This window comes from Ambystoma mexicanum, chromosome 5p (genome assembly GCF_040938575.1).
Source record: "Ambystoma mexicanum isolate Mex_15411 chromosome 5p, UKY_AmexF1_1, whole genome shotgun sequence".
NCBI lineage: Eukaryota > Metazoa > Chordata > Amphibia > Caudata > Ambystomatidae > Ambystoma > Ambystoma mexicanum.
In genome coordinates, this window is record NC_090930.1 from 999,377,904 (window position 1) to 999,390,306 (window position 12,403).

At 47.0% G+C, this 12,403-nt stretch overlaps 1 protein-coding gene across 3 annotated transcripts in view; it reads left to right on the forward strand.

The window, feature by feature from the left end:
* Positions 1–12,403, forward strand: part of DSP (desmoplakin) — a 372,480-nt gene that overhangs the window by 277,826 nt on the left and 82,251 nt on the right. For all 3 annotated transcript variants that reach the window (XM_069613475.1, XM_069613476.1, XM_069613477.1), the window contains exon 21: positions 1,437–1,544. In XM_069613475.1, the coding sequence (XP_069469576.1) occupies positions 1,437–1,544 (108 nt within the window). The remainder of the gene's footprint in view (positions 1–1,436; positions 1,545–12,403) is intronic.

Sequence of the window (12,403 nt, forward strand, 5' to 3'; positions counted from 1 at the left end):
AGTCTCTTGGCTGGATGAAGGAACGGAAGAAGAGTTTGAAGAGGACGGCTGCTGCAACTCCTGCACCATTGGTTTGCCTAGTGAAGCCCTGCTGCAGGTCCGAATCACCAAGTTCTAACCGACGGAGAAGCCCTTACAAGGACGACTTCTCCCTTTTGAGTTGTTGGGGCCAATCAACTCAACAGTAAGCCACCTGGACATCTATCTGGAGCTTGTTGTATTTTCCTCAGAGTGCTGCAGGAAACCGTAGAACCAGGGAGAGGGACACCAGTTTGTGTGCTTTGCTTACAGCCACCAAAATTTAAGTTTGCCAGTTGCGAGCCTTTGACTGTCCCAGCGCAGTGCAGGAGTCTCCCAACGTCCTCCCTCTTGTACGCACGACTGAGGCCCAGGAGCAGCGAGATCTGCAGGAACTGCCAGGGACAGAAGTCATCAGCTGGCTCTTTTTCTTCATTGTAAGGTACTGTAAACTAGGACTGAGAGTACTTGCCTCTCACGGTGAAAGTGCTTGAAACGTTTGCAACTCACAGGCCTAATCAGCTTTGACCCAACATAGGATTCTTGTTGCTACAAACTACTTCTAAGAACTTTGGCAAAGACTTTTCCGTTTACTTACCAGAACTGCTTTATCCTATCCAAGACTTTAGCCCATTGACTTTGGCATAGCCTATTGAATTGAATTGACTCTTCTGGTGAACTCAAAATGTTTGCACTGTCTAAAGAATAATTGTAACCTTTCTTGTTCTAATAACCTTTGCCTTTACTCCCTTTGAAAAGTATTCTGAATGCTACAGTAAGATATTCAAAGTTAACTGTGATTGTAGGTTGTGTTTGTGGGCCATTGCAATAGGGACTTAATCTGATTCAGAAACTTGGAGTGTACAGCATTGAAGTATATTTGTGTGTTATTTTTATTGCCTCCTTCTATTGAATGTTTTATAACTGACTGTTTAATAAATTAATAAGTGTTTAACCAAGAAACCATGACTGTAAGAGTCTATTTGAACACTTGTGATTGTAGACCTCTGTGTAACGGCATTACTGCTCACATTTCCCCTCTTGAGATAAGCCTGGCTGCTCAACACGCTACCAAAACTGTGCAGTACAGACTTATACCAAAGGTTGGTTTGCTTACACCGCTAGTCATAGTTGCTTTTAGTATTCCCAGAGGGTACTGCATTCAAACTTTGCCTTACGCCCCCTGTGACTGCCTAAAATACTGTCTGAGAACAGGGAACAGGAATTGCTAGTTTTCAACGGAGGACAGCATGAATTGCCATGCATTAGTTTAAAATATCATTTTAAATCATTACTTCAAAATAAAGTTTTATTAATTTATGATGACATATATTGACCGATATTGGAGCATTATTTAGTCTCCTTTCTTTGTTTCACCTGTATAAATATTAAAGTCTTGTTCCTTCATTGGTTTGCAGGATTATGAACTCCAGCTAGCATCCTACAGTTCAGGCCTGGAAACTCTACTTAATATACCAATAAAGAGAACAATGGTCCAATCGCCTTCCGGAATTGTTCTGCAAGAGGTAATGTATTGCTTAATGTCATCTAATTGCTGTGTTTTGTGAAGGGTTTTAGTTTGTTAGCGCAGCACCTTGGCAGCAGGTTTTGCTCCGTGTCATGTTGGAAAATCATCTTGATTTGTATCGGTGAATAAAGACAGATGTGCATTGCTGTGTCAGTCATTTTTCACTCTCCTTTTTGCCAACCATGTTAATCACCTGGGTGTTTGCTGTCATTTTTGAAATCCTGACTTTTTGCTGATGAGGAAACCTCTACCGAAGAGTCGTGAGAAGCTGCAACTGTATTTAAATGCACTTACCTAAGGAAGCCATATGGCTGTCGAGGCAGGGATGCTACAAAAGTGCCTCTTTTTGTTGTGCACAGGAATCCTGCCTCAGGCTTTCTCTCCATCTGATCAGTGACAACCGCTGGATACCCCTCCCCCACGAAGCCCTCTGTGCATCCCGTTGAGCTCCTGACTCTTGTCAGAGAGTAGTATAGAAGTGGGACCCCCTCTGATGCCAAGTGGCTCTGTTGCTCCTTTCCATATGTTTTAGGGAGAATTTCCATTTCTGTGCCAATTCCCTTTAACCTTGGAGACCCCCAGCAGTTTTGCTGGACTCTGGGCTTTTTGATTTTTACTCCTGAGTGAGTGGGACTTTTCCCTCACACACTCCTGTTTTTTATGACTAGGACTTTGTATTTATTATTATTTGAGTCTGTGAAACTCCATAGGCATCGGCTTTTTGCATTGTGACACAGCACATTTTGTGCAGTGCCACTGAGAAGTCCCTTGGACTTCTCTTAATGTTTAACTACATTTTTTTGGGTGAACTACTGTTCCCAAGAACAGTAAGATGACTCCTGTCTTACCTTTTTTTGTGGATCCTGCACACACCACCCTATGTGGAATGCTGGAGAGTTACTATGTAACTCCTTTATCCCACTTCTCATGTAACATTCTGTTACACTAACTAGCTTGAATGGCTGGTGGCAGTGGTTTGTTTTACAACCTTGTACCATGTATCTGCAGGCTGATTCCTCAGCTGCAGTACAGCACCGAAGTGTGACCATTTTCCCAAAATGGCTCCGGTCTTCTTTATTCACCATTTCTTGTCAGTTAGTCCTTCTGGGCTTTTGCTCTGTAAAACATCTGTTGAATCCTTTGTGCATTTTGCCTTTGACTTGCTTCATCCCTAAAGCCTGCCCAAGCTCCAGCGTGTCTGGAAAGGCAGGAAGTAAGGGAAGGTCCCGAAACATCCCTGTCCTTTGTCTCTAGGTGTGCCTGAGTGAAACCAGTTCTGATTGTCCTGCTGGCTTTCAGCTAGGACAGCCACCCTGCTGGGTGATTTACAGCCCTAGGGCTGTGAATGAATGGGAATTTGCTTAAAAGGTTTAGGGTTTTGGCACTAGAGACAGTCGACCACTGGAGGACAACATCTGATGAAGACGTGTAGAGACGCCAGCGGCACCCTCCTGGACCGCAAAGTTCCCGGTGAGGCCCTGCAGCTGTACTTTCCCGGTTTTCGTTTTGACTGGGAAGACCCATATGGGACAACTTCCTCCCTTGTGGGGGGAAGGGGGGGACCAACTAGCCTTGAGACGAGCTTCATTTTGGCGCAACCCGCGACTTGCTGTGACTTTCCAAGGCTGCAGGATCCGAATGCCTGGGGACCCCTGACCATCATCGAGGGCATTATCTTAGGAAGTGCGAATCCAGCCAAAACCTCGTGGACATCCAGAGGACCGTACATAAGCAGGAAATCTTCATCCAGAGTCCCCTCACCAGAATCCAGGACCGAGGGATCAAGTAACTTCTAACCCGTGCTGTTCGTGCATTCTTTGGCGCTGAGAAAAAGGCATCAAAACCACAATAGGCTGCTGAATCCAGGAGAATCCATTGTGGCAGAGTCCCTCTCTCGAGTGCTGCCACAGAAGCCCGCCAGACATGGGCGTTGCTAGGTTTGTAAAAGATCCGGGGCTAGAGCCCATTGCAAGTTTGCACTTCACATCATCACTCTGCTTCTACCTGTCGCGCCTTGAAACACTTGTGTATAGGCGTGTTATAAATGACATATCATAGCATATCATATGCTCTTCCATTTAAATATAGCCAGTGAACGCCATGTGGCATTTAAACCTCGCAACTGATATGATTTAACTCATGATGAGGGACAGTCGGGGTGGCGGGGATGGGGAGACAAGCCCTGTGGGAGGCGCTGACCGAGGTGTGACAATCAGGATGTGTTGGTGTTAATTTGGAGCTTGCAGTAGGAAGGGCTTTCACATGAGGGCCAGCCAGCAGCTAGAACCACGTTTATCATGCACACAAAGACCTGACGGGGCATTTCAAGTAAAGCACAGGGAAGGTGGCACTGGCAGCTGTCCAATTATGACAACAGATGCAATCTGCTCCAAGCACCAATGGAAAAGGGGTCCACTGTGACATTAACAAGTGGGGGCGACGGGTGCAGACAAATATCCCACGTCAGAACAAAGAAATGCCAGCCCCAGCCACCCTGAATTACCAACTGCAACCATTTGGCTGAGAACTGTCACCCCATGACAATGTGTGTCAAAAACAAAAAGACACCTGCTTCCACAAAGCCCAACACAAAACTCATCTCTGCTGGCCGCCACTGAAGCCCAAACACTGAATAGCTGTTTTTTTTTTTTTTTTTAATCAAAGATTTTATTGATTTGAAAATTAAAACAACATTATACTTATCTCTCTGCAATACAGGGTAGGGACGTGGGAAGGGGGGGGGGGATAGGAACAGCAGGAGAGGGAGTGAAGGGGGGGAGGTTGGGAGGGAGAGGAACATATGCAACATCAACATTTCCAGGTAAGGGTAATGGGATGGGGAGAGTGAAACAATCGAGAAACAAAAGCATCTAGAAACTCAACTTCCGGGACCACGGTCCAACAGAACGTCAACTTGACATAGGATGACCTCGTGGCATAGTCTATTCATGGCAGATTCGTTACCCCCACTTTCCCAGGGCATCTCTCAGACTCAGAGGCTGCAGAGCCACCCCTGTCATTTAGCTAGCCTCTTCCCATCTTCTCCATATTTTGTCCGCTTTTTGCGGGCAACCCCTCGCCGCGTACACTATGTTCCATTATAGCGCATATGTCCACATCTGTGACCCACTGGTCATAGCTGGGTGTACGTTCCGAGCCCCACAGTTGCGCAATGTTCCGCCTGAGAACGGCCATCGCAGTCGACCAGAGCAATTTCTCATAACGGGAAAGGTCAGTTTCACTGGAGATCCCCAGGAGAAGGAGTTTTGGGCACCTCTATCGCTTTACCCATAATGCTAGACAGTTGATCACAGCATTTCTGCCAGCGCTGCTGTATCTTACTATATTCCCACAGAATATGGAAAAAGGTACCTTCTTCTCGTTTGCAGCATAGGCATCGTGCATCCAAGGATTTGCCCCAGCAGAAGAGGGTCACTCTCAGGTAGTAGGTGCGGTGCAGGATCTTCAGTTGGACCAGTCTTAGCCTTGAGGAAACGGTTGTTTCACGCAGGTACATCAGGGCCTCCACCCAGTCCTCTGGTTGAAGTGGACCCACATCTCGTTCCCACTTTGTCCTCAAACTGGTTAGTTCCGGTGTCGCAAAGGATGCTATCGCATTGTACATGGCAGAGGTGACTTTCCGGTCCACCCGGTCCAGAACTATGTTTCTCTCTAATGGGGAGCTTTCCAGCATGTCTTGTGTTATGTGTCGATGGGTCGTCCAAGCATGTTTCAGCTGCATGTAGTGGTACCTTTATGTGGCTGGGAGGGAGAACCTCAAATGCAATGTCTCGAATGGTACCAGGTTGTCCTCGTGTACCACATCTCCTATGTTGGTGATTTCTCGCTGGACCCATTCAGGCCATCTGGGCAATTTTCGTGTTTCGGGAAGGTTGCAACTGTTCCATAGGGGTTGCGCCAGCGTTAATTTCCCGCCCCATCCTAAGTACCGATGTGCTTCCTTCCATATTCTCACTATATGCGTTACCATATCTGTTTTTGGTGTGCGGTTCAGCACTGAATAGCTGTTAATTAATTTAACCCCCCCAAAAAAAAATATCTTGGATGGAGCATGGACACAGGCGTAGCGGTCTTTGGCAGGCTGCAGGGCTGCAGTGCCGTCCTCGGGGAAACAGCATTCCATATCATACACAACTAGTGGCAGCTGCCTGATCATCAATCGACATCCGACTGAATGTATAACAAGTTACTTTGCCAGTAAGCCATGAGTGATTAACAAAAGCACTACACGGTCAGGATGATCAATCACAGATGTGTTTAGTTGGCCCGGCCCTCCCCATGTATACGGACAGAAAGTTGGTGCTTTCTTTATTACACACTCACAGTAGACAGTCACAATAGCAGTAAAGGCAATAACTCCGCGCACTCGCAGCAAGACTGTGATGGTGCTTCAGGCGGCTCCTCAACCTCCAGCTCGCACTAGCGCCCGGCGACCCCCCTGCAGAGTACAGTGCAGATCATCCTGCAGTGACAGGCCCCCATATGGTCTAGAGGCCCTCCGGTGCCAGGGACAAACTTCACTGAGTCACAGTGAGTGCAATTGGTTTCACTGCATTGTAAACAGATTTTACAAGTACCCCCTAAATGCTACTAATTTTATCGCTGCATATGGATTAAAGTCAGGGTGGCCTCCCCAAAATTCTAACATGCACATAGAGGCTGTGCAAAGGCGATCTACATATATGTGCACATGTCCACATGGGAGGACGCCATGTAACTGGCAGGCAAATGGCATGGAAACTATTGGGAGTGATGTGGTGTATTAAGAGTGTGATTTTTAAACTGCTTTAATTTAGTGAAATGTTATACAACTGATGTGTAAATAAATGTATATTCTTTTACTCAGAAACCTTGAGTCAGTGTTTGTTTGAATCATAGTAAGTGCTGTCCTTTGTGTAACTATTGATACTGCTACAACTAGTCAAAGAGGCAACACACTCGGCAGGACACACCCTCGACGCAATTTTCGCCAATGAAAAACTCATCACCACGGCACTGCCAATACAAATACTGTGGAGCGACCACCTCATCATCCCATTCACGATCACCATGCCCACCCAAATATGCATCCAACCTGCTAAACTCACAGCCACCACCAAAAGAAACTGGAAACACGTGAAAGAAAGCAACCTATTCGAACAACTGGAATTAACCAAGCCCTCAACCACAGAACTAGAATTAGCTGACCTAGACGGGAAAGCGGAACTACTACACAAATAGATTGCAGACACAATAGACAAGATCACCCCTGAAAAACTATTCACCCATCTAAAAAACAGAGCAACGGAAAAATGGTTCACCCTACTACTGAGCACCATGAAAAAGGAAAAAAAAAGATGGAACTGGAATGGAGGAAAGAATACAACTCCGACAAAAAAACACTGCTCCAAAAACAAATTGGCGCATACAAGAAGGAAATTCAAAAGGCAAAGAGAAGGCATTATGATGACAGAATCACCAATGCCACCAACACACAAAAAGAAATGTTTAACATCATTAAAGAGATGAGAAACCCACCAGGCTTTGATAATACCCCAACCCCCTCAGAGAAACTTTGCAACGACCTGGAAGACTACTTCAAGAAAGAAATCAATGACATTCGACAAACCATACAAGAACTATCAACCAACCACGAGATAGAACCAAAAGAACCTAACACAGAACCACAGCACATACTCACAAACTTTCCAGAAATGTCAGCAGAGGCATCCGCAATGCTGGTAAAACTCAGCAAGAAAGCTGGATCACTCATGGATACCTGTCTCCGAACATCTACAAATCAATCCTCGCACAAGGAACGCCAGCAGAATACTACATAAACCTTCTAAATTCATCACTAGCAACAGGGACCGTACCAAGGATCTTCAAATCGGCATATATCAAGCCACTTCTAAAAAACATAAGTCGTGATGTAGAAGACCTCTCCAACTACAGGCCGATCTCAAACATAACCTACCCGGCAAAAGTCCTGGAAACCTACATGCATAAACTTGCCCAAGAATATGTAGAAAAACACCACCTACTAGACCAAGCTCAAGTCGGTTTCACACCAGCAAGAGGAACGGAAACAGCACTACTATCCATCTGGGATGACCTAAAAACCAACGCAGACTCGCACAACCTCAGCCCTTATTCTGCTCAACCTCTCCGAAACCTTTGACACAGTTAGCCATCACACCCTGACCAAAAGACTAGAAGACATAGGCATAACAGACATGGCACTACTCTGGACTAAATCATTCCTAGCAGACAGAACAGAAACCGTACGGCTTAAACCCTTCAAATCCACTCTACGAGTTAACGACTCTGGAGTGCCACAAGGATCTTCACTGTCACCACTATATTTCAACATCTACCAGACTCTGGTCATCAAAATCTTCAAAAAATACAATATTACTTGCTACAACTACTCAGATGACACTCGAATCAGCAAATCAAAGATTCCGAAGCTGATCACTCCGCTCTAATCGACTGCTTGAAAGAAATGTTCAACTGGATGAATGCCAACAACCTGAAAATCAACCCAGGAAAGACAGAAATCATGATCATATCCAAAGACCAAGAGAACGAAACAGTCATCCCGTGGCCAATGGAATTAGGAACTGCACCAACACCATATAAGGTAGTAAAAAATCTGGGAGTCCTGATGGACAATACACTAACCTTAGAACCACAAATAAATGCAACAGTGAAGAAATGCTTTTTCCTCCTCCACACGGCAAGAAGAACCCTACCTTTCCTCTCCATCATGCACAAAACATTCACTATCGTCACCCTCACCATGTCAAGAATCGACTGTGCAAACAGCCTCTCCCTCGGAATACCAGAATACCGCCTGAAGAAACTACAACAGATCCAAAATGCTGCAGCCAGAGTACTCCTCAAGCTATCCAGAAGAGACCACATCACTCCTGCCCTAAAAACACTAGACTGGCTCCTAGTAAAACATTGCATCACCTTCAAAACCATGTGCATAACGCACAGGGCAATTAGTGGACAAGGAGCAAAATTCCTACAAAAGAAAATAACAATCTACAGACCAAAGAGGCCCCTCTGATCCAGCAACGAAATCCACCTGGAACTAAAACCATACCTTCAGAAAAAACTTGGAGGCACCTCCTTCTACCACTTAGCCGCAAAAACCTGGAACAACATCCCAAAAGAGATCAGAAACACCGAAGATCATCACAAATTCAGGAAACTACTGAAAACCTGGCTCTTCAAGACCACAGACTCAACCTGGTAATCGAAACAACAGGGAAAAAGGATGACGGAACTGGAAAGGACACTAACATCCCTAGAAACGACAGGGAAGCTCCCGCAATGTCAGACAGGTGACAGAGGAAAGGCAGAAACATAGGTGACACCCATTCAGACAGTCCACTATCCTGGCAATTCCCCCCCTTCACTCCACCTCAGTTGATACCATGTACCAAATATCAGTTGGATTGCAGAGACACTGGCAATCTCCACACTAGCTGAGTGGTGGACATTGGCAGATGCACTGGCCACAAGTGCAGGTAAGGAGGACAGGAGAGGCTATGATGGAGGCTGGTTAAGGTGGGGGCCAGATGTGAAAGGGAGCTTAATGCAAAATAGGCCCAGATCAGGACAGAGGAGCATCAAGAGAGACTTCTAAAGATGCCAACTAACCAATTCTACTAACAATTTCCACCTCTGCACACACCTCAAACTCCAAACCAAACACAACCACAAACCTACAGCACAACAAACCGCACACAATTCACTGCACTGCAACAACAAAACAAAAACCCCCCAAAAAACACAGACCTCCACAACAGTACACAACGACTACTGGCTGCAAACACCCCACGCCCAGCCAATGGACCCACTGGGCTGTGGCCGTCAACAGCACATCACTGCTCTCTTGCACTTTTCCTGCTTCCTCCCACTAATGCACCCTGCCACCCTCTTGCAGATCCGCCAGTGCGCCAGGGGACCACACCGGTGGTGATAGTGCGCGGTACAAATGTCCTTTAACATTAACTTGCTCTTGAGAAGTCTGGCTGCTCAGCCATCGCTACCACTTGTGAATTTGTACTGTCACTTGTAGTCTTAATTGTGTTTGTTGTTCCCAAAGGGTACTGCATATAATTCTGCCCAACACACTGCACAGCAATGATCCACATGCAGAGTAACTGCTCAGTATGTGGAGAGAGACTGCAGGCCCCCAGAGCTGGTGATGCAGGCAGAACACTGCCCACTTCTCTCACCTGACATCACCCCTGCACACTCCTGGTGCTTTCCTGTAAATCCTGGTGTATAAATGCTGGACTGCATGTCCCAGGATGCAATATTATATGAGTCCACAACTCTGGAAGGGGCGATTATTTCGCACTTGACATTGAATACATTGAGTGCTCCATAAACTGTCCTATAGGCCTCACTGAGCTCAACACTGAACCCCCACTCCCCAGAAAAGCCTATGTGATACACCCATCTGATTGTAGTCACTGCTAGACAAAGACATGCCTGTTTAGTGCACCTAACATGCACACTTGCGCATCAGACACTCAGCATTGACCGAAGCTGACACTTTGCAGAGGGCCACCCCTACACTGTTTCAGGGTCACCGCTGAATCCATTAATTACAACCCTGCCAAGTGGAGGGGCATTTCTGGGAACAAAGACCGCGTGATAAAAACCAGGATTTGCTGCCCAGGAGTGGCCTGCAGCTGAATCCTTTTCTATGACTGCAGAGCCGCCAATAATGCTGTCAAGGGATGGCAGGTGGGCATACAAGCCCCATTTCCCTTCACTCTGTCCCTCACTCCCCTCCCTCTGGACCACCTGCCGGTGCACTGCTGGATGGGGCACTGGGAGTCAGATATGATGGTCCGAAAACCACCTTCCACCATGCCTCTCTACTCCCAACTTCTCTTCTTGTGCTCATATTCCTGTCATTTTATTCCTCTATTCTTCAACTTCATTGTGCTATCTTCCCCTCACCTTTCACTGTTGCTCCCTTCCTCATCATCCCTCTATCCTCTCCTCCATGTTTATTCTTTCGCTCCTTACCTCTTTGCTTCCCTCCACCCTCATTGCCACTCTTTCTTCTTAACCCACGCCACCTCTTCCCTTCCTCTTTCCCACCCCTCCCTGTGCAATACCCACGTGGAGATCAGTAAACATCTGGGTTATTTATTTATACTCACCTGAAACTGGAAAACTTATAATTAACCCTTCCCGATGGAGCACGCGCGTATGTCACACCCCAGCAAGCGGCAGGGGCTGGCCTTGCCCGCCTTATATGGAACGGCCAGGGCCCAGGAACTCCCATAAGTAGTGTCATAACTTTATTTACAAAACCAACAACACGCATGTCACCTGACCCAGAGGTGACTAACTCCGGTCCTGTACCCCCAAACACACCTCACCAAGTTAGTACAAGAGTGAATCGAGTAATCATCAATCAGCGATTGCCAACATCATGACATTAATATCAGCATTTATTACAACAGGTTGCTTTGCCACCAAAATTGGAGAAAAAGAATTGCAACAAAACCTCACAATACTGTCTTTCCCAGAGGAGGGCGGAGGGGGCTGCTGCTGCGGGCTGCAGCCTGACTTGGAGACTCATTTAATTTTATGACTCTGCATCTATGTCTATCCCCAATCCCTCCAGAACGGTACCAGCTGCTGCAGCCTCTGTCGCCCACCTGTGTTATCAGGCCCCATCTCAGGCTGAGAGGTTAACACTTGAATCCGTCATTCGGGCTGCCTGCAGCTCGTGCCGGCGACTGCAGCAGCGCTTTGTGCGAAAAGGGCATGTTAAGTGGGGGTTCTAGCCGGCCTGCTTCGTTACTAATCTGGCCTCATCCCGCTACATAATGATAATGATGCGTGTATTAATAGCGCTTTTCTCATGTTTTTATATAGCGCTTTGCTGGAGGAAATCATGTATATGAGGAAATCCCTCGCCGTACTCAGGAACATTTTACTTGCTTTTAGAGGCGCACTGCGGTGGAGACTGAATACTCTTTTAAATAATAAGTTGGACGACATCTTTAATAAGGGGTTTAATTGTTGCCAGTACAGTCTAAGCCCCCTGTGGGTCACTAATGAGAAGCTCACCTCGGCACCCGACATTGTGAAAATTAGACTTTGGGGAACGACTGGACACTAGTAGCTACGGTCGAGTAGTCGACTGTAAGAAATGCAAACTGTTCTCCTACGCAACGCACCTGCAGTGTTCCACTACACAATGCCCTTGCACAGGCAGCGTCGCCAGGCCACACTCTGGCCCTCCAACAACGCGCCCTTGCCAGACTCCGCTAGGAGAGACTACTATGGTCGGAGTTTGCAGTGGAGTCCCAACAATGCTATTTACGTGATGCCGTGTTTCACCTCCAAGTGAGTCCCGCTATGTCTGGGTTTGCCATGGGTGCATTCATGTGAATTCAGAAACCCTGCTAGCAGACTGGGGGTCGGACTGTCACTGGAGCATTAAAGAATTCTCTCAAAAAGGGAGGAAGGAGCAATACATTGCGTGGGAGGTCCCTGGGGGGCATTGGCAAACAGTAGAACGTAGGCCACGCCGCGGGCAATTGCCAATACGGTATTAATACCGACCTACCTTATCTGGCGCTGGTGCACATGCCACCGCCGACATAGGGCTCGGCCGGCACTGCAGCTTCACAGAGGGGCGTGGGTAGGTGATGCTCCTGGAGGTGTCACAGAATACATGGTGGCGGCGTTGTCTGACTCTTGGAAGCTCGAGTTCCTTGTAGCAGGCCAGGGACTGGGAGCATGTGGATCAGTGTCTACCGGCACGGGGCTGGGCGTGACCTGCTAAGCCTACTGGCTTGATATGCT